The following is a 25,005-nucleotide window of genomic DNA, read 5'->3' as shown; positions in this document are numbered from 1 at the left end:
CACTGCTGGAGTACCTGGAGAGTGAGGTGGCCATGGTACAGTGCTGTACACACCTTCCTTATTTTTGCTTTCCCCCTTTTTAGGCCATTTTTGGAATCTAACACCCCCACGGTTAGGTTCTGGAAACTACCCCCCCCCCAGTTCTCATTGACTTAAGGTTTCATTATCTGCTGTTGTAGGTGGAGTGGAATCCCCATGAATAACTAGCATCATCTGTATTCAGAAACCACTATTACCAACAGATGGCATAGTATAAGCAACATTCTCAATAGAGAACTTTTGGCTCAGCAGCCATTGTAAGTTTTTCCCCACCTTCATTTAAAGTGGTGGCTCTCATATTTAGCAGAGGGAGAGCAACTGTCCATCCCAGCATAGCAACTCTCCAATGACTGTGGCTATTTTCTTTGAATTTCTTGTTAAATTGTGAGCCCGTTTGTAACAAGGAACCATTTTCTCATCCCTTTTGCTATGTAAACAGCTGTGACCTTTTTTGTTGAAAAATGGTGTATATATATTCTTGTAGTAATGATAATCACCCATTCGCCAAGCACATCTGGCTGCTGTAGCCCACCTTCAAGATGAGGTATATGCCTCCCTCCAATTGTGCACACTCCATCCCCAGCTACAATAAATGGTAGTTCTTGGGGAAACACCCCCCCCCCGTCTAGTTGATTTCTTGGGAGTCCCCACTCCATAGCTACCTACAGCTATTTTCTGTTTGTGGGAATGGGGAAAACGTTGATAATTACCAAAGGGTACTTCATACAAGTTCAGGATAAATTTAGTCCAGGAGGGTGAAAGTTATGAGCACAAAATAAGAGGAGAATGTTCCCAGAACACCAAAAGAGAAAAGAGTGTGCTACACAAGCTGTACAGCCAACAGCAGCCTGAATGTTTCCAAACAGGATCATCTTGGGTTACATTGTCACCTTGGAGATGCTGTCAAGTAATAACCAGGTAGCCCACATGGTGCTGATTTGCCAGCCATAGGGCAAGAGCAGTTGGTGTAGTATCTGGGTACATTTGGGAGGTGACACAGAGAAAGCATAACAAAGCATTTGGCACACAAACCATGGTTTGATTCCTAAACTACAGTGAATTGGCTTGGTGCAATATCTGCTTTAAATGTCTATTTATACTTCATTGTTGATGCATACATTCCTTTCTATAGCTTTTTTAGTTAAGTTGAGAATTTTTATTTTAAAAACTTGAACACTGACACAGCAAGTCATTTAGCTACAAGCTGTTATGAGATTTTAAAGATGAATTAGCCTCCTCCTACTTTCCTGAAGGGTTCCATACCAAGTCAGAGCCTGATGAGCAGATTTCTTGCAATAACACATTAATTTCTGTAGATTGTTTTTAATAGAGCTACAATAGCTTTGGTATACTTGTTTCAGTTTTTCTTGTAACTTTCCTCAACTTAGGGGTTCCTGGGCCAGTAGACTTACATTTTAAGAAACTAAGATTAACACACTGTATTTGAAACTTAATATGTGGAAGTTTATGCTTCTGTTTTATTTTCTTGAGTCTGATAGAAATAACAGGTTTTTCATTTTTAAAAATGCAAATAATCTCATCCATATTCTCCTTCTAGATTTATGACAAACAAGTTGTTGCTCTCCATAATTATCCTCCTGGAGCTAGCTATTCTGGCAGGAGTTGTCTACTACAAGTTCTTCAGATGAACTTTCAAGATGCACAGATTCCTGCCTTTGTCTTCCATCCACCTCAAGGACAATGCACAGACATTGCTGAGCAACTGCTCTTTGGCATAGATTGAAAGGGGCGGGTTGTACCTAATGCAGCTAGCTGAAAGACACTGCTGATGCACTGTCAGTCTAACAGCATGTTCATCTGTGAATGTTGCAGTAAGACTGGAAGAAAGTGACTAGAAAGAAACACAGAGCGTGCTGTTTGGTAAGATTGTATAATTGCAGAGGAATAAAACATTTGTCAAAGCTGGTGTGTTTAACCTGTAGTACAGCAGTTTGGTCACGCAATGGAAAAAGTAACTAGTCTTTCAAACTGGTGAACACTCCAGAGTGTGGGATGCCTGTGCACTTGAGTAAATCAGCAGTGCTGTATAATGCCTGTTGTGAAGCACCTGCCAACACTTGGAGATTCTACATCCGTATTTGCTCTTCACTGTCAGATTCATCTGGTGAACTGGGTGTTGGGAGTTCATCAAAAACCAAGTGTGCTCCTTCTCTTGTCTGCCCAAAGCATGTTGCAATCACATCTACTGCAAGATGGGCTGTTGCATTCACTTCTTGCTGTGAAGCTGCAAGCAATGGGTTTACTTCTACAAGGTCCACTGCTGAAAGCAGGCCTGAGAAATTAAAGATGGCGAGTCACAAGGGAGGAATACCATTAATTTTTTTTAAAGCAGCACCACCTTAACCAGACAGACTTAATTAAATCTAATCTTCTAAATAACTGTTTGCAGGAAGAAAGTTCTGCAGTTTTAAAAATACTGTACTATCGAACATCAGCTTGTGCTGCATTTCAAAGGACTACTACTCTCAGCTTTACTCCTGTTTCTAGACTGTTAATAGCAAACTACCATGAAGAAAATAGAACCAGCAGAAAGAAACAGTTTAAATATTTAGAACATAGCTAACTATATCCTTGGTGCATTTACATGTCTGTAGCAGCTTATTCTCCCCCCACCCCTGTCTTTTGAAACTGCCAGAACTACAGGTTACAGAAGACTGCAAAGGAGCCGCAGTGAAGACTAGAGCAGCTGGAACTACTGCTCCTATAAACCGTTCCATATGAAGAAAACCTCTACTTGAGTTCTAGGTCTGGGTTTTTCCAGTAACTAGTAAGTGTGAACAGTTTTCCTAACTTTCAAAAGTCAAATGTTCTGTTATTGTCCAGTCTGTTCTGTTTCTTCATGAATTCCCTTGAGGGAATTGAGCAGAAGAACCTGAGTTCTGAAGTACACTCCTACCTTTTGACTTAGTCTGAATACTTTTGTAATGTAGCTACCATGCTAGCATATACTTGATTGTTTTTTGTATCACATCATCTTAAACTAGAAGTAAATGTGCTTGGCTGGTTCTTACCTGTGTTGTGTATTTCTTCTGAAATGTACATGCCTTCACGATATGTTAAGCCACCCCGCACAGGAGTCCCTGTTGCTGGAGCCAGTGTTGGGTCAAAGGCATCAATGTCAAAGCTCAGATGGATTGGTCTCTGTACTCTGCAGAAAAAAACCCACACTTATTCTACAGGTATGACCCACATGCAATAAATAACTTCTACTATATGTGAACAAAGGAGTGATCAATAGGATCTTGTAGCACCTTTTAAAAAGCAAAGTAATTGTTGCACAAAGTTTCTCCAGACATCTGCCCATCTAAGAAGTATTTACCTGCCCAAAAGGTGCTCAAATGTTCTTTCCATCACTTTATGGATTCCCAACCGATCAATATCCCGCATTGAAAAATATTGGATATCATAGTTCTTCAAAATGTAGCTGTTGAAAGAAGAGTTTCAAGTTGTTATACTGTAAGTCTGTCTAGCATGTATTGATATGAAGCTTAGGAATGTAGCTCAAGCCAAATGCCTGTGAAAGAAATAAGCCATAAGAAAGCTCTCCCAACCTAGCTATTTTGCACTTACTGTTCAGCAGGATCCACATCCCTAAGGCCAATATATACAATATCAGATCGTGAGAGGCAGGGCTTTAGCCAGGAAAATCCAGGAAGCACTGGCACCTACAGAGGAAGAGAAGATCAAGAATTTTGATCTAGGACACATGTTTTACAGTCTTGTTCTTAAGACATTAATAGATTATGGACAGACTTTGTTCTTGGCCAAATGCACCTTGTAGTGAGTCTGCCCTACACCCCAGCAACACAACTTGTCTGTCTTCCTGCTGTCATTAGTGAAGGTTGTAGTGAATAAATGTCATTATTACTTAGTTACTATTCACTGTCATTAGTAGGTGGTAAATACTGCAGGCATAGGTGTTAATCCATTGAGTTAGGCAGTAAAGAGAACTGTTCCCTAAAATGTCATCCTTTTAAAATCAATAGAGTATCAATGAGATAGAAATGAATTCAAGTTTGTCAGAAAATTAACTAGTGCCTATTTTCACTTGTGCAGTCATAGGACTAGAATTGGTAATACAGGTGGACCTCATTATCCCCAGGGGTTTGGTTCTCAGCTGATAGAGAAACCATAGATATTGAGGCAATGGAAATCAGTGGTAGGTTCCTGAAGGCTTTAAAAAATGGCTAAAAACTGCTGAAATGGAAGAAATGAGAGTGAATGTGCCGGACCATACTCTGTGGGTTTCCAGCTGTCCAGCAATGCCCTCCAAAAGCCCAAATTCTACCATTTTTCACAGAAAATCAAAGAGCCACGAAATGGCTTTAAACAAAATGGTGGCCAGAAATTATCTCAGACATAATTTCTGACCACCTAGGCACTGCAGATACATGGTTTAACTTTTAAAACTGCATTTATTATTATTATATACCGAGGTTGGGTCTCCATTGCCTAACCACAGATATGTGGAACCGCAATTGTTGGGACTGTGTGTGATGAGACCCCCCTGTATTACTGTTGAAACTCTAAAGGCTGATTCACATTTTATTCCCAACACAAAGATTTTTATATTGGTAGAAGTGCTTTAGGAGCAGTGACGATCTCTTCCACTGCATAACCACATTAGGAAGCATTGCTGAAATGTGTGGTGTTCAAACAGTTTACTTTTGCTTGCTTAGCTTGACCCCTGCTAACTGGGCAAAGAGGCATCTTTTACTGTGGTGATTCTCTTTATTTAGCAGGGGGAGAGTAACTGGCCTTATCCACCCTCAGCATAGTATTTCCAGTGACTGTTGCTGGTGTTTCTTATATTTCTTTTTAGAATGTGAACCCTTTGACAGGGTTCCATTTTGTTTGTTTCTCTGTGTAAACCACCCTGAGCCATTTTTGGAAGGGTGGTATAGAAATTGAATCAATAATAATAATAATAATAATAATATGGTAAGCCCTTAACCTGTGGTTACCAACCAGGGTTCCTCCAGATGTTGCTGTATTACGACTCCCAGCATCCCCACCCACAATAAATTGTAATGGGATACTGGGAGTCATAGTTCAGCAACATCTGGAGGAACCCTGGTTCAGAACCACAGCCTTAAGTTTAAGATTCAACTACTTGTATAGACCTTACATAAAGTTGTATGTTCTAGCAGCTGTTAAACACTTTTATAGCTGTCTTTTGGCAGTTTATAGCCATGTAACATGTTTACACCAGTAAGTTGGTAAAAGTCAGCCTCTAACTTGCATACTACTTTGACAGTGTACCACTTACTAAATGTTAGTTGCAATTCAAAATGACCACGTTATGTAAGTATCTCAATACTGCTTTAAGAGGGGTATGATCAAGAGGGAATCATTCGATGTTGCCACCCAGAAAAAACTACATTAACTTCTTGAACAAACAGAAGCAAGGTTTGTCTATTAAACAGGAAGCATGTTCATGCATAATCCCTCCTCCAGGTAAATGAAACTGATGAGATGGCAACAGGTAAAGTCAAGCCAGTGAACTTTCAGCTACTGTCTAGTACTGATTAACTTGCTAAGAGGTAGAAAAGATGCACAAGAACAACCTAGCTGGATCAGGCCCAAGGCCTGTCTAGTCCAGCATCCTATTTCACACAGTGGCCCACCAGATGCCTTTAAGAAGCCCACAGGCAAGAGGCGAGGATATACCTTCTCACTTGTTGTTGCTCCCCTGCAACTGGTCTTCATGCCTTTGAACTGGAGGTGGCCCATAGACACCAGCCTAGGAGCCATTGATAGATCTGTCCTCCATGAATTTGTCTAAGCCCCTTTTAAAGCCATCCAGGCTGGTGGCTTTCACCACATCTTGTGGCGGAGAATTTCAGCGCAAGTGTGTTCAAGTGCATTCCTATGAATGGAAACTGTCACGATCAGTATTGTGATTTTAGGCCAGTCTTTTTCATCCAGCAGTACAAGTACCACCACCGCTGGCTGAAAAGGACTGGCCTAGAACCACCGTACAGCTTGTGACATTACAATTTTCATTCACAGGAATGCAACGGGCTGGGCATCTTCCCCACTTCTTAGCAGTTAGACAGTAGTGGTGGTACCTAACTACTCCACTAAATGTGTGGGAAGCATAGTTGTTGCTGGGGGACATTCTGACATTGATCTGTCTGGCCTGGCTCTACTGCAAGTGGAAATGGGTGGGGTGCCAGTACCCTGGTGGCAAGATGCAGCTATGTGGCAGCACAGACCTCACCCTTTCAAAAGAAGTGCAGGTGAAGTGAAGGAAATACCAGGAGCCCCCAACAACTGGAGATGTGTCTGCCATACTGCAGGAATGGCTGAGCCACAGACTTTAAAAAGCTGTGAACTTACCTGTGGCTAGCACCCAGCATCCTATACACACCCATGGCAGCTGGCCCACATCCTGCTGGCCTCCAGGTGCCAGCAGCAGGTAAGTTTGCTGCTTTTAAAAAGTTATATTCTCCCACCCTATGGGGCAGAGCTTACTGGCTGCTACCACAGTGGAATGAACAAGCTGGATTGTGTTAAGACTCTGCTTCATAGCTTGTCAGTACAACTCCACTTTACCTTATCTTGAAGTTCTCTTAAGAGAAATGAAACTGGTTGTCCGTGGAGGTTTCCAGATGATGTTGTGAGTGGAGTGTTAACATCAGCATGTGCATCCACCCAGATCACACACAAATGTGGGTAGTGCCTTGCATGGCCACTGATGGAACCAACTGCTAAACTGAAAAAATGCAACAGATACAAAGTTTTAATCGGCTCAGCCTAAATAAGCACAAAGGACTTTAGTCCAATTAGTGTAGGTTAATGCACTGAGAAATAGGTACTTTCACAGAATAAATTAGATGCCAAATGAGACACTTTCACCATGCTGGAAGGAACCATCAAGACTAAAATACCAAAAGGAACCTAGCAGTCAAGTGGCTTAAGTTTTTTGTTTTTGTGTTTGCTACATGGAGGCTCATGGGAAGAAAAGTCTTATGTTTCTGAGTTTGTCTCTTGACTGAGATTAAGTCCTAATTTACATCAGAGAAACTGACTGTCCTTTGAAGTAATCTTGCCAAGTTTTCTGTCCCTGTTGTCTGGCTCTTACAGCCATGGGGTGGGGGGAGGGGCATTTTATTACATCTTCCTGCCCTACCTACCCTGTGGACAAAATATAATTAGACCCATTCCCAGTACTTTGAATTTATCAGTGGGGCAGAAAGCTTGGCTAAGGAGAGGTGTATTGATTGCCTAGAGGCTCGTACTCCAACACGGGAAATCACTGGCTGTCTCTGATGTAGAAGATAGGATGCCTGATATGTTACTGATAGCAGCTAGAGAGCTAACTGGATTCCCAAAATCACAAGCCGACAAGAAACTCTTTAGTACTTGGCAACAATATTTAGTCCTTTTCTCCAATTGGAGTCCCTATATTAAAATTTCACCTTGTATAAAGCACAGGAGGAACGACACTTAATGTGGAACAGAAAACATTTCCCCTTTTTTAGTTTGTTTTGGGGTGAGGAAAGAAGTGGGAGGGGAAGGTTATGGGGAAAGATTAATGATGGAGTAGCTAACTACAGTCTACTTTTTGTATGTTGTTGCTTGGTATGGGGAAGTCATTCAATATTACAAAGAAGAAGAATATTTATATACCGCTTTTCAACAAAAAGTTCCTAAAGCGGTTAATCCTCTCTAATAAAAGCCTTGGTGTCCGTGCCTCCCTGGGCTGTTCTGGGGAGCTCCGTGCATGCCCAGAACAGACCGAGGGAGACCCGACCGCCAGCACCAGGCGGCCATGTTGGGCAGCCAGAAGTGGCCACTGCGAAAAAGCAGGAGAAGCGGCGGAGCCATGGGGAGCGGGGATGGAGGAGGAGGAGGAGTGGGGATGAGGAGGAACCAGAGGACGCGGCGAGCCCCATGGGGCAAGAGGCGGCGGGGGAAGCCGGCCGAGGTGGTGGCGGCAGAGCTGCCGCTGAGGCCTGGCGGCGGTGCCGCCAAAGCAGCCGCCGCGGAAAAAGCCGGAGAAGCGGCGGAGCCATGGGGAGTTGACAAAGGCGGCCACGGGGAGGGCAGAAGCGGCTGCGGCAGCCGCAGAGAGGAAAAACAGCGGCGAGAGCTGGCGAGGACAGGCGGCACTATGGGCAGCTGGGGCGGCATACAGACTGGTCGCGGGGAGCAGAGAAACAGCAGCGGCGGCCCTGAAGCGGCAAAAACACAAGCTCAAAAAAAAAGAGAGCCAGGAGGGCTACTGGGAGCCTGGGAGGCGCAGGAAAAAAATGTCCAGACTAAGCGAGAAGGCTGTTGGGAATCTGGTGGGCAAGCTCGATTGCTAGGCAGCACACTGGAGCCAGGGAACCGTGGGGAAAGAGGTGGCCCGGCGGTGCCCGCGTGTGTCTTCGCAACGCAAAGAGAATCCTCCCCCTGTCTTCTTCCCTTCCGCTCCTACCTGTTGCATGAGCCCTCCAGATGCTCCACCAGCCCCAGCGGATCCCACTCTCGCCTCGGCCCCCAGAAGCCGCCGCAGCCCGGAGCGAAGCTCCGCCCCGGCCCGAGCCAAAGACCCCCTCACTGATCCTGTGCAGCTAGGCAGGCAGATTTCTCAACTCGGTTTGACTCCTTTCACTCAGGGAAGCATTCCTCTGTCCCAGTTGCTCACGGCAGAAAAGCAGGAGTGAGGGAGGGAGACAGGACAATAGAGAGATGGAAAGAAAGAAGGAAGGAAGGACAGAAAAGAGAGAGAAGGGAAAGAAAAGAACAAAAGAAACGAGGGAGAAAGGGCAAATAGGAAAGAGAAGTAAAGAAAGAAGGAAGGAGTGAGGGAGAAGGACAAAAAAATGACAGAAGGGAGGGAGGAGCCACCAGCCCCAAAGAGCACGCCCGTTAAAGAAAGAAAAGAGGAAAAGAGAAAGAAAACAAAAAGAAGTGAGAAAAGGTGGAAGAAAGGAAGGAAAAGAGGGAGAGGGAGAGAGAGGAAAGGAAGGAAAGGAAAAAGAGGAAGAGGGAGAGAAAAAGAAGGAAAGAAAGAAAAAAAAAGGAGGGCAAGAGAAAAGGAGAAGGAATAAAGGACAACAAAATTAAAAAAAAAAAGGTCCTAGCGCCCGTTATTTAAACAGGCTTAAAAATACTAGTATAGATATAATTCATTTATCAAGATATAAATAAATAAAATGGCTCAATTAACAAAAATCTCAAAAAACAAACCAACCCACCCTTTTCTAAGAGCCATCACCACTTCTAGAACATATGAAGCTGCTTCACACTGTGCACCTTCACTGGATTGGATTCTCTACCCAACTTCAAATGTAGGTTACAGGTGGAGAATCTCGGAAGTCTGGTATGGGAACTGGATGAGTTCAGATGCCACACATGCTCTCTGTTCCTAGTACTTCCCTGACCTGTTCTCAGTTTACGGACTTGTTAGTGGTTGAGCCTCTTCTCACGATTACGGAGATGAGCTCCAGAGCGGGCTGTGGGAAGAGTGGGTTAAACTTACCCTCCCTGCAGACGATCATGTCATTGCTGGGCATTCTCCCCGCGCACCCAGATGATTCCCTGCGAGCCTAGAGAGGGCTGGGATGTGCCATCCGGGCCACTGAAACTACCAAAATGCACCGCGTCACAGGGATCTCCCCTCCCCGGGCTCCCCGCAGTGTGAGCCCGGCTGCCTCATGAGCAAAAAACAAGGTTAAGGGAGTGCTTGCTCCCTTAAACTCATTTTGAAGGGTGGCTAATTAGGTGGGCTTGCTGCCATGAAGCTGCCAGGATCAGCTCAATCCTGGCAGTTCACACATGTGCAAAACCAGGGTGGGCTCCCTTAGCCTGATTTTGCATGCGCATGTGAATAGCCTCATGTGAAGCTGCTCACTGAGTGAGTTATTGGTCCATCTAGGTCAGTATTCTCTACACTGACTGGTACGTTTTCATATAATTGTAACAGCAGAGCTTAAGATTTTACACTGTCCTAAAGGTTAGAGCTCCTACAAACTAAGGGGGGGGGCAGTTTGATGGCTTGCAAGCAACTCTGGTACAAATGATGACTCAATATCCTGGTTTTCAATCCTTTTTGATGTTTATTGATCACAATTTAGTCTTATTAAAGCTAGAACCCATTTAGTCACCTTGTTCTAAGATACATGCCTACAATCTGCAAGCTTCCCAGATCTGCCATATTCTGTATTGCTGAACATTACATACAGGCATAGAATAAGATTTCCAGAATCTTAAAATAATATGCTTTGCCATAACTGAAAAATAGGCTTTTCTTTTCAAGAGGGCTAATCACAGAAATTCTAAGCAGTTTGTTCCCTGTTCATTAATTTTCTGCTGAAATCTCACCCATGCACAAAAAATCCTTTTGCCCTCCAATTTTATATTCTCTCAAGTTAAAATTCCACTTATCCTTTTCAAAACAGATTGTAATTCATTGGGAAATGATGATTGGATCGATAAGTTGGAGAGAAGAGTTCCAAACACCAAGAGATGACAATATTATATTTCCTGGACTCTCATAATACAATTTAAATTAGGTTAATATCTTATTACACTTTATTACAAAGTGAATGGGGGATAAGAATCGGTGGATATGGTTATGGGACTATAAGAAGTGGCATCTCTTCAGTTACATATATACAACATACAAGAGCTTCTGTTACGATATATAGTCCTACACCTGAGTAGTGTGTGGTAGGGATGTGCAGAATGTTTCAACACTGAAATGTTTTGACTCAAAATGAGATGTTTTGTGTGTTTCGAGTTCAAAACAGAACCCCCTTTCAATAAAGGGCCTGTTTCGAGCTCGGAGCAGAACAACCCCATTTCGACTGAAACATTTCGAAGGCCTGTTATTCTCTTGCTGATTGGTTTTCTGGCACTAGCTTCCAACTGGCTTGTGATCTTGCTTGGCTTGTTATACAAATCAAGTGTTGTCATATACAATTGTGCCCCCATTGGCTGGGGGGAGGTTAACATGCCAAAAGAGGAAATTTCAAAATGTATTCAAAGGGACTGGGAGGCAGAGAGAGCTCTTATACTGTGCCTGCCTCTCTTGAAGAAGAGGAAACATCAGAAGGAAGAAAGGTTTGATTTTGTGGTTTTCTTTTCTCAGGACTGAGTATAATGTACTGTGCTATTGTTGCTATAACTCTCTGGTTTTGCTGGCTCTCAGACTTACAAAGGCAGAACTTGGGTGCCTGCCTTCCTTGAGTTGCAGTTTGGTTGGTTTGTGAGATGGTGTTCTGGCAATAAATGGACAGTGGCCGCTGTGTGTGTGTAATATTTCTTGGTGGTTGCTGTGATGAGCTCCATGTTAGGGATGTGCACGAACCGGTCCGCAGGCCATCTTGGAGGCCTGCAAACTGGTTCGCATATTGCCCGGTCCGGTGGTCCGATGCCGGGGGGTGTCGCTTTAAGGGCGGGGGGGTGTACTTACCCCTCCCACCACTTTCCCCCTCTAGTGCTCCATTTTAAAGTAAAATATTGGGGGTGGCAGCATTCCTCCCTGCTACCTCTGCCCCCTTGTTGCCTGCACACACGCGCCATGTGTGTATGTGACGTCAGCGGCGTGCGTGTGTGTTAACAGCGTGTGCATGCGCGGACGTTACTTCCACGTCTTGCAGGCAACAAGGGGGCAGGGGCAGCAGGGAGGAAGGTTGCCGCCCCGAAGATTTTACTTAAAAATGGAGTGCCGGAGGGGGGAAAGCGGCGGGAGAGGTAAGTACAACCCCCTCCACCCTTAAAGCGAAACACACACACACACACCGGCATCAGACCATGCCTCCATGGTCTGTGCACATCCATACTCCATGTCTGGCCTTGAGACTAACTTGTGCTTCACTCTGTGTTCTGCAATTTGCATTGCAAAGTGTGGCTGAAGTTGCTCTAGTTAAGCTTAGGGCTGTGCTTGCTCCTTAGTAAGGGAGCTGCTGTGGCAGCTGTTGCAATGCTAGGAAGGCATTCTCCCTCTTGTTTTAAAGCACAGTACTGTTATACCTTATGGATAAAGTACAGGCCCCACTTGCAGTCTGGAATGATATTACTGAGGAAGAACTACAGTGTAGAGTTTGCTGAATGTAGAGATGAGCATTTGGTCTCCCAGGTTTATCCTTTTCAAGAAAAGTTCCACTGGATGGAATTTTATCATTTATTAGCTAAGCATATTGTTACTGTGCATGTTTATTATTGGGAGCTCTGTATACTAGGCGGTGCTGATCACTGGTTTCCAAAGAGGAAGCATTGTCCTCTTGAAACACATATTCATGCTAATCAACTTTAATAGCCAACATAAATTTGAACCAGTGACTCTAGCTCAGGAGGGGTGCACTTTACATAAAGCATATTTCATTCAATATATATACACCATCTTCTTCACTAACCCCTCCCAACTCACCTGTGATCACCTCCAATGGTTACACAGTTATGCCCACTAGCCACAGCTCCATTCACAGTATCAGCCAGAACTTGACAAGCTAATCCTACAGTGCGAGGATATCGGACTAGCTTGTTGTAAAGCTCATCATTGGGCACCTGAGGGAAATTTAGATCTCCAAGATCACATAGCTGGCAGCCTGGGAACAAGCAGAGAAAAAGCTGGGTTAGTTGCCATTACACAGCTCAGCTCAACAACAGAACACACTGGTGGTTAGTATTCATTTAATGTAGGTTTGTAAAGAGTTGCTCTACAGTGCTGCTATGTTACTAGATATGCAAGGATCCTGTTGGACTTATTTATTACATTTCTATACCGCCCTATCCATCCAAAGACTCTGGGTGGTGTACAAGAACCATTAAACAATCAGCTTAACATAATATAAAAACAAATTTAAAACCAGTTTAAAAACATAAGAATAATGCATATGACCATGCCCTCGTATTTAAAAATAATGAGTGAACAAGTTGGCATATGTCTATTTGAAGAACAAACAGGGAAGGGGGAGAAAAATGATGCAGCACCAGCAATCGAAAATGAAAAGGGGTGGGGGAGACTCACAAAGGTGCTCATAGATTTCAATTAATTTATTTAATGTATCTTTTTACTGATGCATTTTATAAGAATAAGTTCAATATTGCCTAATGTGTTTTGAGCTGAAATGCAATTCTTCAGGGGCAATTCTTAAGTAAATAAAGTTGATCACAATAGGTTGTGTTAGTTTCCACACACAAAATACTGTACAACTTATTGTGATCAACTTTATTTACTTAAGAATTGCCCCTGAAGAATTGCATTTCAGCTCAAAATGCGTTAGGCAATGCTGAACTAATTCATATGAAATGCATCAGTAAAAAGATACACTGAAATCTACAAGCACCTTTGGGAGCCCCCCCCCCCCCCCGCTTTCATTTTCATATGTCTGTTTGCCAACATATTTGAAAAATATGTATTTCCCCTTGAACCAAACACTTTTCTCAAAAGGTAAGGGCAGAGCAGCTAGAAGCACACTACCTTTGGGTTATGATAAGATCCTGGCACAAAATCACTGTCTTCTGCAGCAACTGGACCAGCCATTGAACAGTCTTTGGAGGTAGCTCTAAATAAGGTCTGAACACAATGACTGCAGCCTCCTCTCCAGGTAGGTAGGACTCATGAAAAGCAGTCTCAGTCATAAGTGTCACCTGAAACTGCAGGGGCAACAATCCAGGAATGCCCTCAAGTTGGAAACCTGAAGTACTCATGGGAAGATGTCCTGCTAATTATTAATTTGTAGCAGTTTCTCAGAGAAATGCTTAGATTTTTTTTTAAAAAACCCTTTAACACAATTTATAAGATTTTCTATGCTCCTCTAATCTAGATACTCAATGGATTCTCTTACAACTACTAATCAGCAAAGTAAAGTTGTGCTCTCGAGTCAGTGTCGACTCCTGGCAACCACAGAGCCAGGTAGAATGCAGGAGGGGTTTAGCAATGCCTCCTCCTGTGCAGTGTGAGTTGATACCTTTCAGCACCTTTCTATATTGCTGCTGCCCAATATAGGAGTTTCCCATATTCTGGGAAACACACCAGCGGGGTTTTGAACCAGCAACCTCTTGCTCATTAGGCAAGTCATTTCCCCGCTGCACCATTAGGTGGCTTTACTAAGCAATATCCCTAGCCAACTGCTCATGTCCCACACAGAACCACTTTACAAACACACCTCCCTCTTCAGCAGCCACTTAATGCATCCCACTGAACCACTCCCCCAGCTCCTACATATGCCCGGACTTGTGCCATTTAATGTCTAGGTGGAGGTAAGTGGAGTAGTTGGATTTGCAGTTTCTCTCCATTTCCCCCTCCCCTCAGAACTGAAGACTTGGTTACATGATAGAAGAGCAGGAAAGCCTCCTCCTTCTTCTTCTGGTCATAAACCCGCACAGCTAGCTCACATCCAGGTAACCTATTTTAGTTAGTTTTGAAATACTGAAGAGAAGACAGTATCAACATTTTGCTCTGACAAAAACTCCCAAAAGTCAATAGCTGATCAAATTGATGCCTGCTTAATTTCAGTAAAACTACAGCATCTGCCCTGCTCAAACTACTCACTGGGCCTCAAGATTGTTGTTTTCAGTTATCCATCCCAACCCCTTCTAGTGAAGGGAAAAATCAATACGTAGTTAAACATTATATACAACACAGACATACTACGTACAACTCAATACTCCATGAAAGCTTGCCCCCAAACCAGATGTATTTCCTAGCTCTGTACTCTTATCTAAGAGGGGGTGATTCAGTAACATCCATGTCATCTGACATTAATAGGTGTCCAAAATCAGTCTGCATATTTTTAAACTGCAATGTTGCATCATAGCCTGATGCAAATGCATCCAGGCCCTGTAAGAGAGAACTCTGACATGAGGGCTTTCCCTTCCAATGGTTTTGGCAGGGCAATTTTGGAGAAGGGAGTCAGGAAAGTATATTTATTAGACTTTATTTATTAGTGTTTATTTATTAGTGTATTTATTAGACTATCTATTTAGACTTGGCCGTGCATTTAGCAAATTTTATCAGAAACCAGTTTCTTTATCTCTGTGGTTTAGGCTCTTCTCCCTGTTTCTTATTTACTCTTTTCAAAGACTCAATAAGCTGGAAGCCAAGAAAACACCATGTCCCCATCAGCAGCATTTATCTGTCATTATTGCATAATATCAGAACTCTCTCCTCAGCAGCTGGCTGAGGTTAGACAGGTTAGTCAACAGATTGACTGCATTTGTACAAAATAAGAAAAACTTCCACTTGCTTAATTAAGTGGTTTTCAACCCATGCCACTCAATGTAAGCTATAATTAGTATAGTTTAATTTGGTAATTGCATTTCCCTCCACAATGGATTTGGGCTCAGTTGAGACAAGGAGTGATGAGTTAGTTCATGACACAAATCACTTCCATATTTTGCCACTTCATTAGTCTGAAAGAATCACACCCAGATTAGTTCAGCTCTTTTGACTTGTTTTTCATTTGTATTTTGCATAATCATCTCATGGATTGCTTAACCTCTGGTGTCACTTTGCCAAAACGTTCCCTCTTCCTCTTTTGTAGGACTAATGTACATAGACATATTACGCACTTACCTACTACTCATAGCATAGCATGTTCTATGAAGTGGGCTTTGGTTCACGATGAAAGTTTATGCCATCGTCAATTTGTTAGTCTTAAGGTGCTGCAGGAGCTCTTTGTTTTGCTGCAACAGACTCAAACTTCCAACAACGCTATATAATTTGCACCAATTATTTATCAGGCAAGAAGATCAGTCAGTGCATTATGTGACTGAATCAATCATGTCCTCTGCCACTGTGGTTGGGGAGCAAAGCCTCACTGTAAAACTCTTTTCCAGTTACTGAGTTGTAACAAAAATATTTTCATCATTAATAGGACACCAAAACTATACATTTCTACTTCTCAAATCTAATTTTGACTAAAAGGTATTGCTGCTGCCTGGTGTCATCTCTTTAGTCTGAAACATACCAGGAAAAAACCTGCAGCATTGATCTACAAAGAACACAAGAGGGGAAAACATCCCAAGGTGCCACAGAAAAAAAGCTTTTTTTAAATGTACCCAATGCATTTCAAGCTACTGCTGTTCATTGCAGGTATTTTTCCACTCCTCCAATAGGAAATAGGTTATTTTCCTTTGTCTATTTTCTCCCCTTTGAAGGCCAGAAAAGGAAGATAACCCATTTCTTGTTAAAGGAATGGAAAAATACCCTTGATGAAGAAACATGTTGGGAAAATTTAAAAAAAAAAATCAGTTTCCATAGCACCTTTGGATGTATCCCCCTTTGTGTTCTTTGTGGATCAATGCTGTAGTTCTTTCTGGTATGTTTCAGACTAGACAGTGAGGTCATTCACACATTCAAGAACTGTGTTCAGGTTTGGGAGCTGTGTGGAAGCAAGGTCAGAGGAAAGCCTGGGTAACTTTCCCTCCTACCTTGCTTCAACACAATCACTTCTGCCCTGGTTTTCCTCTAACCTTGCTTCCACACAACTGAAAATTGGAGCACACAGCTCCCAAACCCAGGTAGAGCACAGTTTTTGATTGTGTGAATGACCTCAGTAAGTTACTGGACTTGACCTTAAACCTACATAGGTAGCTGGGCTTGGATTAGAAGCTGTTATGAAGTTGGAGATAAAGGACTTCGCACTTCTGCTTAATATTTTTTCCACTGGCTCCCTTCCTTCTCCAACCCACCATTCTTCTTCTGCCTTACCCTTTTATTTTAACCAGCCGTATTCCTGGTTAGTCCATCATCTTATTTGCAGCCTGTCTGCGACTCCATCATCTACTCCCAACTGAGCTCTCTCCTCCCACTGCTCAGATTCTGAAACCCACAGAACTCCTTCCATCAAGCAAATCCAGCCATGCCCCTTAGAGACAAAGAGGCTATTCACACGATGGAAGAAAACTGGGCTAGTGGAGGCTAGCCCGATTTTCTCCCACCATGTGAACTACCGGGTCCGGCTGCGAGACCAGCGGTTCACAAGCGGGCCACCTGCATCTGTAGCCCGGTGCTTAAACCAGGTTTGCGGAGCAAGCACTTCGCAAACCCGGTTTAAGCAATTGTGAGTAGCTGCAGCGCGGCGCCACACCGCGGCTACTCATGAGTAGACACCCCCCCCCGGTGGGAGGCTGAAAAGCAGCCTCCTGGCTCGGGAGTCTCTCCAGTATGCCCTGTGCACTCGTGCAGGACATACTGGAGCTTCCAGGGGCCATGCGGCCCCCGATCCTCCCAGCTCCCGCCGGCTCCATCACGGAGCCGGCAGTCGTGTGGGCGGCTGATCCAGCCACCCAGAGCTACTACCCTGCTTGTGTGCGGGGAGAACGGGCTAAGCCCGCTCTCCCTGCTCAGCCTCCCCAGGCGGGTCTTTTGGATCATGAGACCCGCCTCCATAACTAGTCTCCAATCAGTTCGAAACAGTTGCCGTGCTCACCTTGCCACAAAGCCTCTAAACAAGCAATAATTAACTAAACCCTTGAGTCAATACAAGTCAATACTTCACAGTGCCAAATTCTGCATCATGAATAAGAAACTAGGCTGCTTCAAGAGAGCCTGTCTAAAATGAAAGTTACACTACCCTGAGGTAATCTCAGGCTTTCAGTAGAAGATAATTAAATACACAATCCTTTCAATGAAGTCAATGGGATTTTAAAATACCTACCTTTGGCTCACTTGTGCCATTATTTAATCCAGTTAGCCAATATGCATTGGATAGCAAGTCATTTTAACTATACAGAGAAGTCTAAGCATGTGGTAATCAAAATAAATCCACAGCTTACATAAAACACGCAGGATCAGTGGCACTCTTACCCCTGGACTTTGGGGCCATACCAGGGCCCCCACATATCCTGGGGCCTCCCAAATCCTCTTTAGTCTGTCCTGGGTGGTGTGGTCACCACTGGCCCGCACTGCACCAGGTGGCCAAGCGTCATTGTGACCTCTGCTAGGTGCTTTAGAGACAGAGGGGGAGTGGGGAAACAAATATGTGGGATAAGAATAAGGGTATGATGCTTAACAAGTGGGGGGGGGGGGGTCGAGCAAGGGCAGGGCCCTCCAAAGGTCTTTAGGTCCAGTCTCCAAAATTACCGAGGTACACCTCTTCACTGGATCCTAACCTGCATAAATGGAACAAAGCTCACATAAAGGATCTTCCTCACTCCTTCCCCACAGAAGCCCTCTGTTATCTTCCCAAAAAAGCCTCCCCTGAGGGTTGGGGGATCCTTGGGAAGAGGGGGAATCCCCTGCATGGGAACCTTCTGCAGAGGATGTCTGAAAACTGAAATCCTCCCTCCCACTACAGCCCTCATAGACCATCCTACTCTCATCCTAAGGGCCTCTGCCCCCAACCCTCATGAGAGACTTTTGGAGGGAATCGTGTTAGCCTTGAGCAAGTCCTGAAGTAAAGACTAGTAGCAAAGGTCTTGCTTCACTGACCAAAAGGACTGGAAGGCCCATGGGGAACCCATTTTGGGTATTAAATTAGGGAATCAGAAAATAAGTATTAATATGACAAGCAAATTTCAACAAAGTATAATACTTGTTGAAGCCAATACTTTGGCCATCCGATGGTGTCATGCTACCTCAAAGTATATATTCTTTGCTTTGAAATACATTTTAGGATATAGAATATTTGAGTGATGCATGTGGTGTATCTAGAAATTAAGCAGTGGCAGAGTCAAAACCAGAAGATTACATGAACTGTTTTCACTGAGTATAAAGCATATATGTTAAGGAGAGATAAGGAACCAGAGAGAGTATGGATGGACTAGATATATTATACGATGATTCAACAGATACAAAGAGGGTGTGTGACCAGTTATGCGACATGTCTGGACATCTCTTGGATACTCAGCCTGAAGGCGGGAAGAGTTCTATAGTTTTGTGCCAGTTGCAAAGATCTGTTATCTAGCCAGTCTATGCTATAAAAGAGAGATTTGTTGGTGCCAAAGTTAGAGCAACTCTCCTACTTGCAACATCCACATCCTGCATATATGAAGAATATCCAACTCACAAGTATGGACCTCAACTTTCACTACTGTGCAAGTACCCTGGAAGATCAACCCAAGACTACATTGGATGCTCCTAGCGGACGAGGACTGGGCCATCACATATAACACTGCCAAGTTCTATGCGGCAGCGTGTAAGATTCATCGGACCTTGATGGCTAGTTTATAACCATGCTACCGATCCCCTTAACTGTTAACTTCAGTCTTTAGCCTTCTGCCCAGTTAGACTCAGACTTCAGCTTGTCTGCTCAATTCCATTATACATATTGTTTTAACCTACATACTGGTTTTTACACTTATTTTATAAATGGTATCTCTTTAATTTTTTTATTTGTTTCATACATACTCTCACATTTAATATTTTTTTAGCATTTTGACCTCTTAACCTTTTACTGAGAAGCTTTCTACTGTGCTTCTCTCATTGTATAAGACATAGTGGCTTTATAAGCTATGTAGTTTGTGGTTTTATTGTACCAGTATTTTATTGTAGGGCAGTAATTGGCTAATAGTGATATTTTACATTGTGATATATTTTTTGCATTTGATGCTTTTTCCATGCCCTTGTATGTTTTTATTTTTGTGCTGGTCTGGGTCTGTAATAAAAATTGATTGATTGACCTCAACTTTCACCCAATGTCTGCCCAAAACTGTAGTGGAAGGCAATGGAGCATAGTGAGTAATGCTGATTTTATGTTTATTTTATTACATTTTTATTTAACATATTTTTATACCGCCCCAAACACAAGTTCTCTGGACAGTTTACAAGAGAATAAAAACAACCAATAAAAAGATTAACACATTTCAACAATTAAAATTTAAAAGTTAAAATCCACAACTCCAACCGATGGCAAGCCCTCAACAGATTGTTCTTAGAACAAGGCAAACTCAATTATTTGAAATCAGGAAGCCCATGCATAGTGGCCCAAAGTGCACATTTTATAGCCCAAACAACCTCCCCAGTAGAGACAACTAAGGGCCCTATAGTTTCACACAAATGTTGGTTTGCATGAAGAAATTAGGCCTTATGCTACAAGCCTAAGTACAGTCATAAGGGAGTAGATCCTCCTGGGTTATTAGATGCACTAAATCACTAAATCAGGAGCAAGCACCTAGAGAAGTTTAAAGCAACTCTGACAAGGTGACCCAAAGCATCCATGAAGATTCCATTTCAACCAGGATGGGCTAGACAAGGACAGGCTAAAATCCTTTTCTTATGGATGATTTCAAGTGTCATCATGAAAAGATTCTTTGATACTTTCCCATTATTAAGTAACTTTCTAACCCACCCTTCCTCCACAATGCAGCAGAGCACAATGCAGCAGACAAGGTCTCCTCTCCCCATTTTATCCGCACAATAACCCTGTGGGAGGCAGATTAGCTTGACAGAGAGTGATTGGCCTGAGATTAACCAGTTAGCCAAATGACTTTTTTAAAAAGTGTAGACCCAGACACACAACATGCCATTCTTTTTCTTTTTTTAAGGCAGTTCTAAAAGAACATTTTGCAGTGCAAAAATTAAAATCAGGCATGTGTTATGTGAGACAATGTGAAAAGTGATCAGTAACAAGGGGTGGGGGGGGAGCAAGTAGTCCAGGCTCTTCTAAAACCCAGGCTCTGATCAAACATACCCATTTCTCCTCCCCCCTACCAAAGATTTCCCATAGGCTTCATGGCTACTTCCCACAGTCTTCACCAATGAATACAACACTCTCCTACAATAGTGCTGTCAAATTCCAGTTTTTCTCCCACTATACATAGCAAGGTTGGCTCCAGAGGGGTGGAGTACATATGTGGCACTCCCACTGTACACAGCAAGAGTGGGCAAGTGGCCCCTCAGAACAGTAGTTGCCTCCCCCCAGCTGTCCCCCCCTTTCTGTTTCAGAAATCTAACATGTGGGGCACAGCTTGCCCATCCAGAAATGCACTGATATGACTTAGAGGGGGTTAGAAAATCTGTACCCCTCTAATAGTCATGGAAAGGATTTGCTGGCTGTGATGACCCAGGCCACACAAAGGACCAGGGAGCATGTGTGGCAGCCTCCAAAATGGCCACTGCCACTGGGAAATGGCCCTTGCAGGTTGGGGGGGGAGGAAACTAAAGAGACCCCCGTGGCTTTGCCAGCACCCCCCCCCCCCCGATGCTGCCAGTCCTGTGGTGGTGAGTTAATTTTATTTTTAAGTTTAGTACTCCTGAACTGGCCCCGAGCCGGCTGGGAGAGGGGTTCAGCTCGAGGCTGAGCTGTACCGGGCCCAGTCTGGCTCGAAGTCAAGCCTTTGAGCCAGACTAGTTCAATGGTGAACTGACTTGATCTCAAGCCGGTTCGCACATCCCTACTAGCAGAGTGGGAGTTTGAATCTGTGTCTCTCCACTCTTAATCTAATCATTACACCACACTAGCCCTGTTCACCTGCACACTTTCGCTGTCATCCCCTATCAAAGAAGCCGCCAGTATCAAGCATACAGTATTTGCCTCATGGCAGTGTGAGGCTCCTTGGCAAGGGTCAGCATCAGGGCGGGGTTTACCAGCTGTCTCCTGGGAGACTAAATGCAATTAGAGGACAGCATCCTAGGGCTACTGGCTGGATTGCAGCTTCTGCTTTTACAACAATCTTAAGGACCCAAACGATGGAAACTACTTATCTGAAGTCAGATTTTCTTATGGAAAAGGACATTGCCTCTGGCTAGGCAAATCTAGCTGGCCAAGGTATTTTGCAAGAAAAGAAAAGCATGACATTCCAGAGGAGGAAAATGACCACCCTGGCCTAGTGGATCCTTGCCTCCCTGTTGATAGTCCAACAGAGGATAAAGGCTCTCTCTTTCACTTGCAGATTAGATCTCCTGTGTAGGTTCCCTCTCCCCACTCAAAGAAGAAAGACTCCATTTCCCATAAAGGGCTTCTCTCTCTGATGTCATAGAAGGAATGAATGATTCATCATGATTCACAAAAAGGAAACACATGCAAAGTAGGAAGAATTTCAAGCACCCTCCATAAAACAGAAGGCTTAATTAAAGAAGAGTTTGAAAATGATGTCCTTTTTACCCAAGCCGGAGAGTTTTGCTGCCAGTCCCGCATTTCTTATGGCTGCAGGACCGTGATCCACCCCTCCTTTTTTCTGAAAGAGAAAACAGAAGCGATTATTGGAAACAGTCACCTAATGAAAGAGGATGTTTCAGAAGCCAGGAAGGAACCTACAACCTGAAACCACTTGGAAATTTCCACACACACAGCAGTCTGATGCGCCAGACGGCTGTCCTGCGTTTCGCTCCTCCCAGTCAAGCAACCTCCACCATCTTTCTCCGCATTCATGCCGGGATCAGATTCGACTCCTGTGTTAGCATCTTCGACATTGCTCCTCTACAGACCTCCCACCTCCAGCTGCGGAGCACCGCATGGGACACCCTTACAATAGTGTGGTGAAGCATCACTTCACCATCAAGGGCTGTTGAACTTCACACACACACACACACACACACACACACACACACACACATGCTGCTGTTTGAACATCTTTTAAAATAACGGTACAGAGCTTCCTTTTCCTCCTCCATTGTGGAGCCCTATCGAGGGAGTCCACTCCTTCCCTTCCTGGCGATTTCTCACCCCCCGAGTTTTTCACAATGTCACGCCATTGAAATACCCATGGATTGCTTTCCACGACCACTGGAGATCCATGCCCAGCCCTAGAGACTCCCTCCAGGCCAATCCCGGAGGAGGGCCAGCAACCGGCAGTCGCGGTTTTCCAAAAAGAAGTGGGTCCCACCGCCCAGCCTCCAATGCCCCGGTCGCCGTCTGGAATGCTGCCTGCTCCCTCACTCACCTGCCCCCTGGAGAAAGGGGCTCCGACGACGGCCACCGAGTGTGCCGGTCTCTTCGGGACCTTGAGCGAGGAGGAGCCCGCTTGCTTCTTGAGGAGCCGAGCGAAGTTGCTGCGAAGGGACATGATGAGGGTGAGAGTGATGATGATGATGATGATGCCCGAGGATAACTCCGCTGCCCGAAGCCACGTGCCTGCCCGCGATCTCTCTCCGTTGGCGGCGGCAGCAGCCAGCAGGCGAAATCTTATAAGGAGCCTGCCCAGTGCCCGCCGCTGGGTAGTGGGCCGCGCCACCACGCCCCCCTTCCGCGGCCGGAAGGTCCCCGCCTCCTGGCTGCCGGCCCACCCTATTGCCGCAAACTGGCCAATCGCCGCAGAACTTCCCGGGGGTGTGCCTCTGAACCACACCGAGATGTACGAGCCCCAGACAGAATCGTGAGCAAACGGCGTGTTTCGGCTTCCTTTGTCTTCTTTTGTTGCTGCCACACCTCGAAACGAAATTCCTTCCTCCCTCGCCCCACCCGTCCATTTTTGCCCTGCTCTGGGCACTTAGACAAACGATGGATTCCTTGCAGAGGCTTCAATTAAAAATAAAATTAAAATTAAAAAATCAAATATTAAAACATTCTGTTCACACACATCTCTCCTCATCTTGGAAGTCTGGTGCACACGTTTTTCGCAACCAAGAGAAACGTAGATGGCATTCGGGTGGGGATGGGCCTCAGCCCTAAATGCATTGATTTGACTGAGTCTCAATGAACTCAATGCGGCTTACCTTACTTCCAAGTAATAGAACTGAGCTCGAAGATTAGCAGTTGAGAGGGCATCGATACCTCAGAGTGGTTATTGCTAGCACTGTGATAGTCAACCATTCAGGCAAATGTGTGCTAAATATATATTACACGTAGTACACTGAATTACATCGACTTAATTATAACACTACAGGGACATGTCTTGCCAAGACGGGAGTGTAATGGAAATATGTTGCCTGGTTTCAGCTACTTGGAGGACTGTTGTAAGGAAGGATATTCCGGTGTACAAGAGAGGTCATACAGAAGGTAAGACTTAGTGCTGCCTGCCTGTCGAAGTGTGGTTAGCACTACAGCAGAGAGGTCTTCCGCTGCCCTGCTAACGTCCGCCCGTCCCTAACTGGAGACGCCAGGGTTTACCTTTACCTTTGTACGTGCAAAGCACAACTATGTGCTTTTGAGGGCTGCCTGTCCCCTTTCTCCACCTCGCAGAACAAGCGTCCCGAGATTAGGGTCGCGGCATATGTTCAAGTCCCCGCAGCCTGCTATCCGATTGCAAAACCCAACCACCTCCCAGGACCCATATAAACATGCCTGATCTCTATTGCCATCTGTAGAATTAGTTCCTACCCATCTATTTCCGTCTACACTCTTAAAAATTGGCGTTCTAATCAATTGACATGGTCCTCTTTGCAAAAACACAAAGTAAGCTCCTCACAGTTTTTCTCCTAGGGACAACAGAGCTTTAAGGGAGAACCACGGGCGACTGATTTTGATCATCTTGCGCAAGGTGCTGCTGAAAAGCGCGCAGACCCCATACCGGTAGGCACTGCCTGGATGAAATGCGGTCTTGTCATCCTACGTTCTAAAATTCACGGCAGACTTGAGTCACACAAACCTCTCTGGAATTGCCCGCGTCCACCATTCCGTCAGATGTCATCTTAAAGGGCCACTGCCCTTTATCTACACTACAAGATGTACACTACAGTTGATTTGACTGGAAATGTGCATGTCAACCAAAAGGAGCGAAGAAGTTAGGAACTGTCACGGGAGTAAAATCCGAAGTAAGTTATCCGGAGGAAATAATTAAGAATGAATCTACCCGAATGCTGCTCTTCAATTTAAGGGAGAGTGTTGAAATTACACACACAGGATCAGCAGAAGCCCACCTTTCCAAGGATGAATAATTTGATCCCTGGCAAACCCCTGATTTAATGAAGCTCCAAGCCGGGACTGAAAATTTTTCCCTAACCCTAACCCATACTCCTTTGATATGCAAAAATATCCTCCAGGGGTCCTAAAGTCCAAGTCCCCTTTTCAGTTCCCCACCCCCCACCCCCGTCAAAGCACAGCTAAAAATTTATTTTTGTGCGGGAAAGGTAGAGCCTAGTTAAGAAACAAAAAACCAAAGAAGTACTTAGCATTACATAAT

At 44.4% G+C, this 25,005-nt stretch overlaps 2 protein-coding genes across 6 annotated transcripts in view; one reads left to right on the top strand and one right to left on the bottom strand.

Annotated features, from left to right (window-relative positions):
* Nucleotides 1-3,066, top strand: part of VTI1B (vesicle transport through interaction with t-SNAREs 1B) — a 30,066-nt gene extending 27,000 nt beyond the window's left edge. For all 3 annotated transcript variants that reach the window (XM_053274553.1, XM_053274541.1, XM_053274550.1), the window contains exon 6: nt 1,598-3,066. In XM_053274553.1, the coding sequence (XP_053130528.1) occupies nt 1,598-1,688 (91 nt within the window). In that variant the 3' untranslated portion in view covers nt 1,689-3,066. The remainder of the gene's footprint in view (nt 1-1,597) is intronic.
* ARG2 (arginase 2) lies at nt 1,912-24,424 on the bottom strand. 3 transcript variants are annotated; one of them, XM_053274479.1, is made up of 9 exons: nt 24,292-24,424; nt 22,828-22,936; nt 22,050-22,122; nt 12,428-12,605; nt 6,619-6,778; nt 3,631-3,725; nt 3,380-3,484; nt 3,072-3,208; nt 1,912-2,332 (listed from the first exon to the last, which is right to left on the bottom strand). In XM_053274479.1, exons 1-9 carry the CDS (start codon nt 24,351-24,353, stop codon nt 2,127-2,129), a joined length of 1,125 nt encoding a protein of 374 aa, XP_053130454.1. In that variant the 5' UTR covers nt 24,354-24,424; the 3' UTR covers nt 1,912-2,126. The 3 variants fall into 3 exon arrangements, with proteins under 3 accessions (XP_053130454.1, XP_053130463.1, XP_053130467.1); XM_053274488.1 differs by lacking the exon at nt 24,292-24,424 and having other exon boundaries at nt 22,828-23,148; XM_053274492.1 differs by lacking the exons at nt 22,828-22,936; nt 24,292-24,424 and adding an exon at nt 22,206-22,331.
* Between the last annotated feature and the right edge of the window lie 581 nt (nt 24,425-25,005).

This window comes from Hemicordylus capensis, chromosome 1 (genome assembly GCF_027244095.1).
Source record: "Hemicordylus capensis ecotype Gifberg chromosome 1, rHemCap1.1.pri, whole genome shotgun sequence".
In the NCBI taxonomy this organism is placed as follows: Eukaryota; Metazoa; Chordata; class Lepidosauria; order Squamata; family Cordylidae; genus Hemicordylus; species Hemicordylus capensis.
This window is presented reverse-complemented; position numbering and strand designations above follow the sequence as displayed.

Excerpts from the sequence above, each read along its gene's own strand:
- ARG2 (XM_053274479.1), bottom strand. The coding sequence starts at position 24,353 with ATGATCAAAATCAGTCGCCCGTGGTTCTCCCTTAAAGCTCTGTTGTCC. Across the intron at positions 3,485-3,630 it reads GATGTGGATCCTGCTGAACA|CTACATTTTGAAGAACTATG; the intron begins GTAAGTGCAAAA and ends TTCTTTCAACAG. Across the intron at positions 2,333-3,071 it reads AGAAGAAATACACAACACAG|GCCTGCTTTCAGCAGTGGAC; the intron begins GTAAGAACCAGC and ends TTAATTTCTCAG.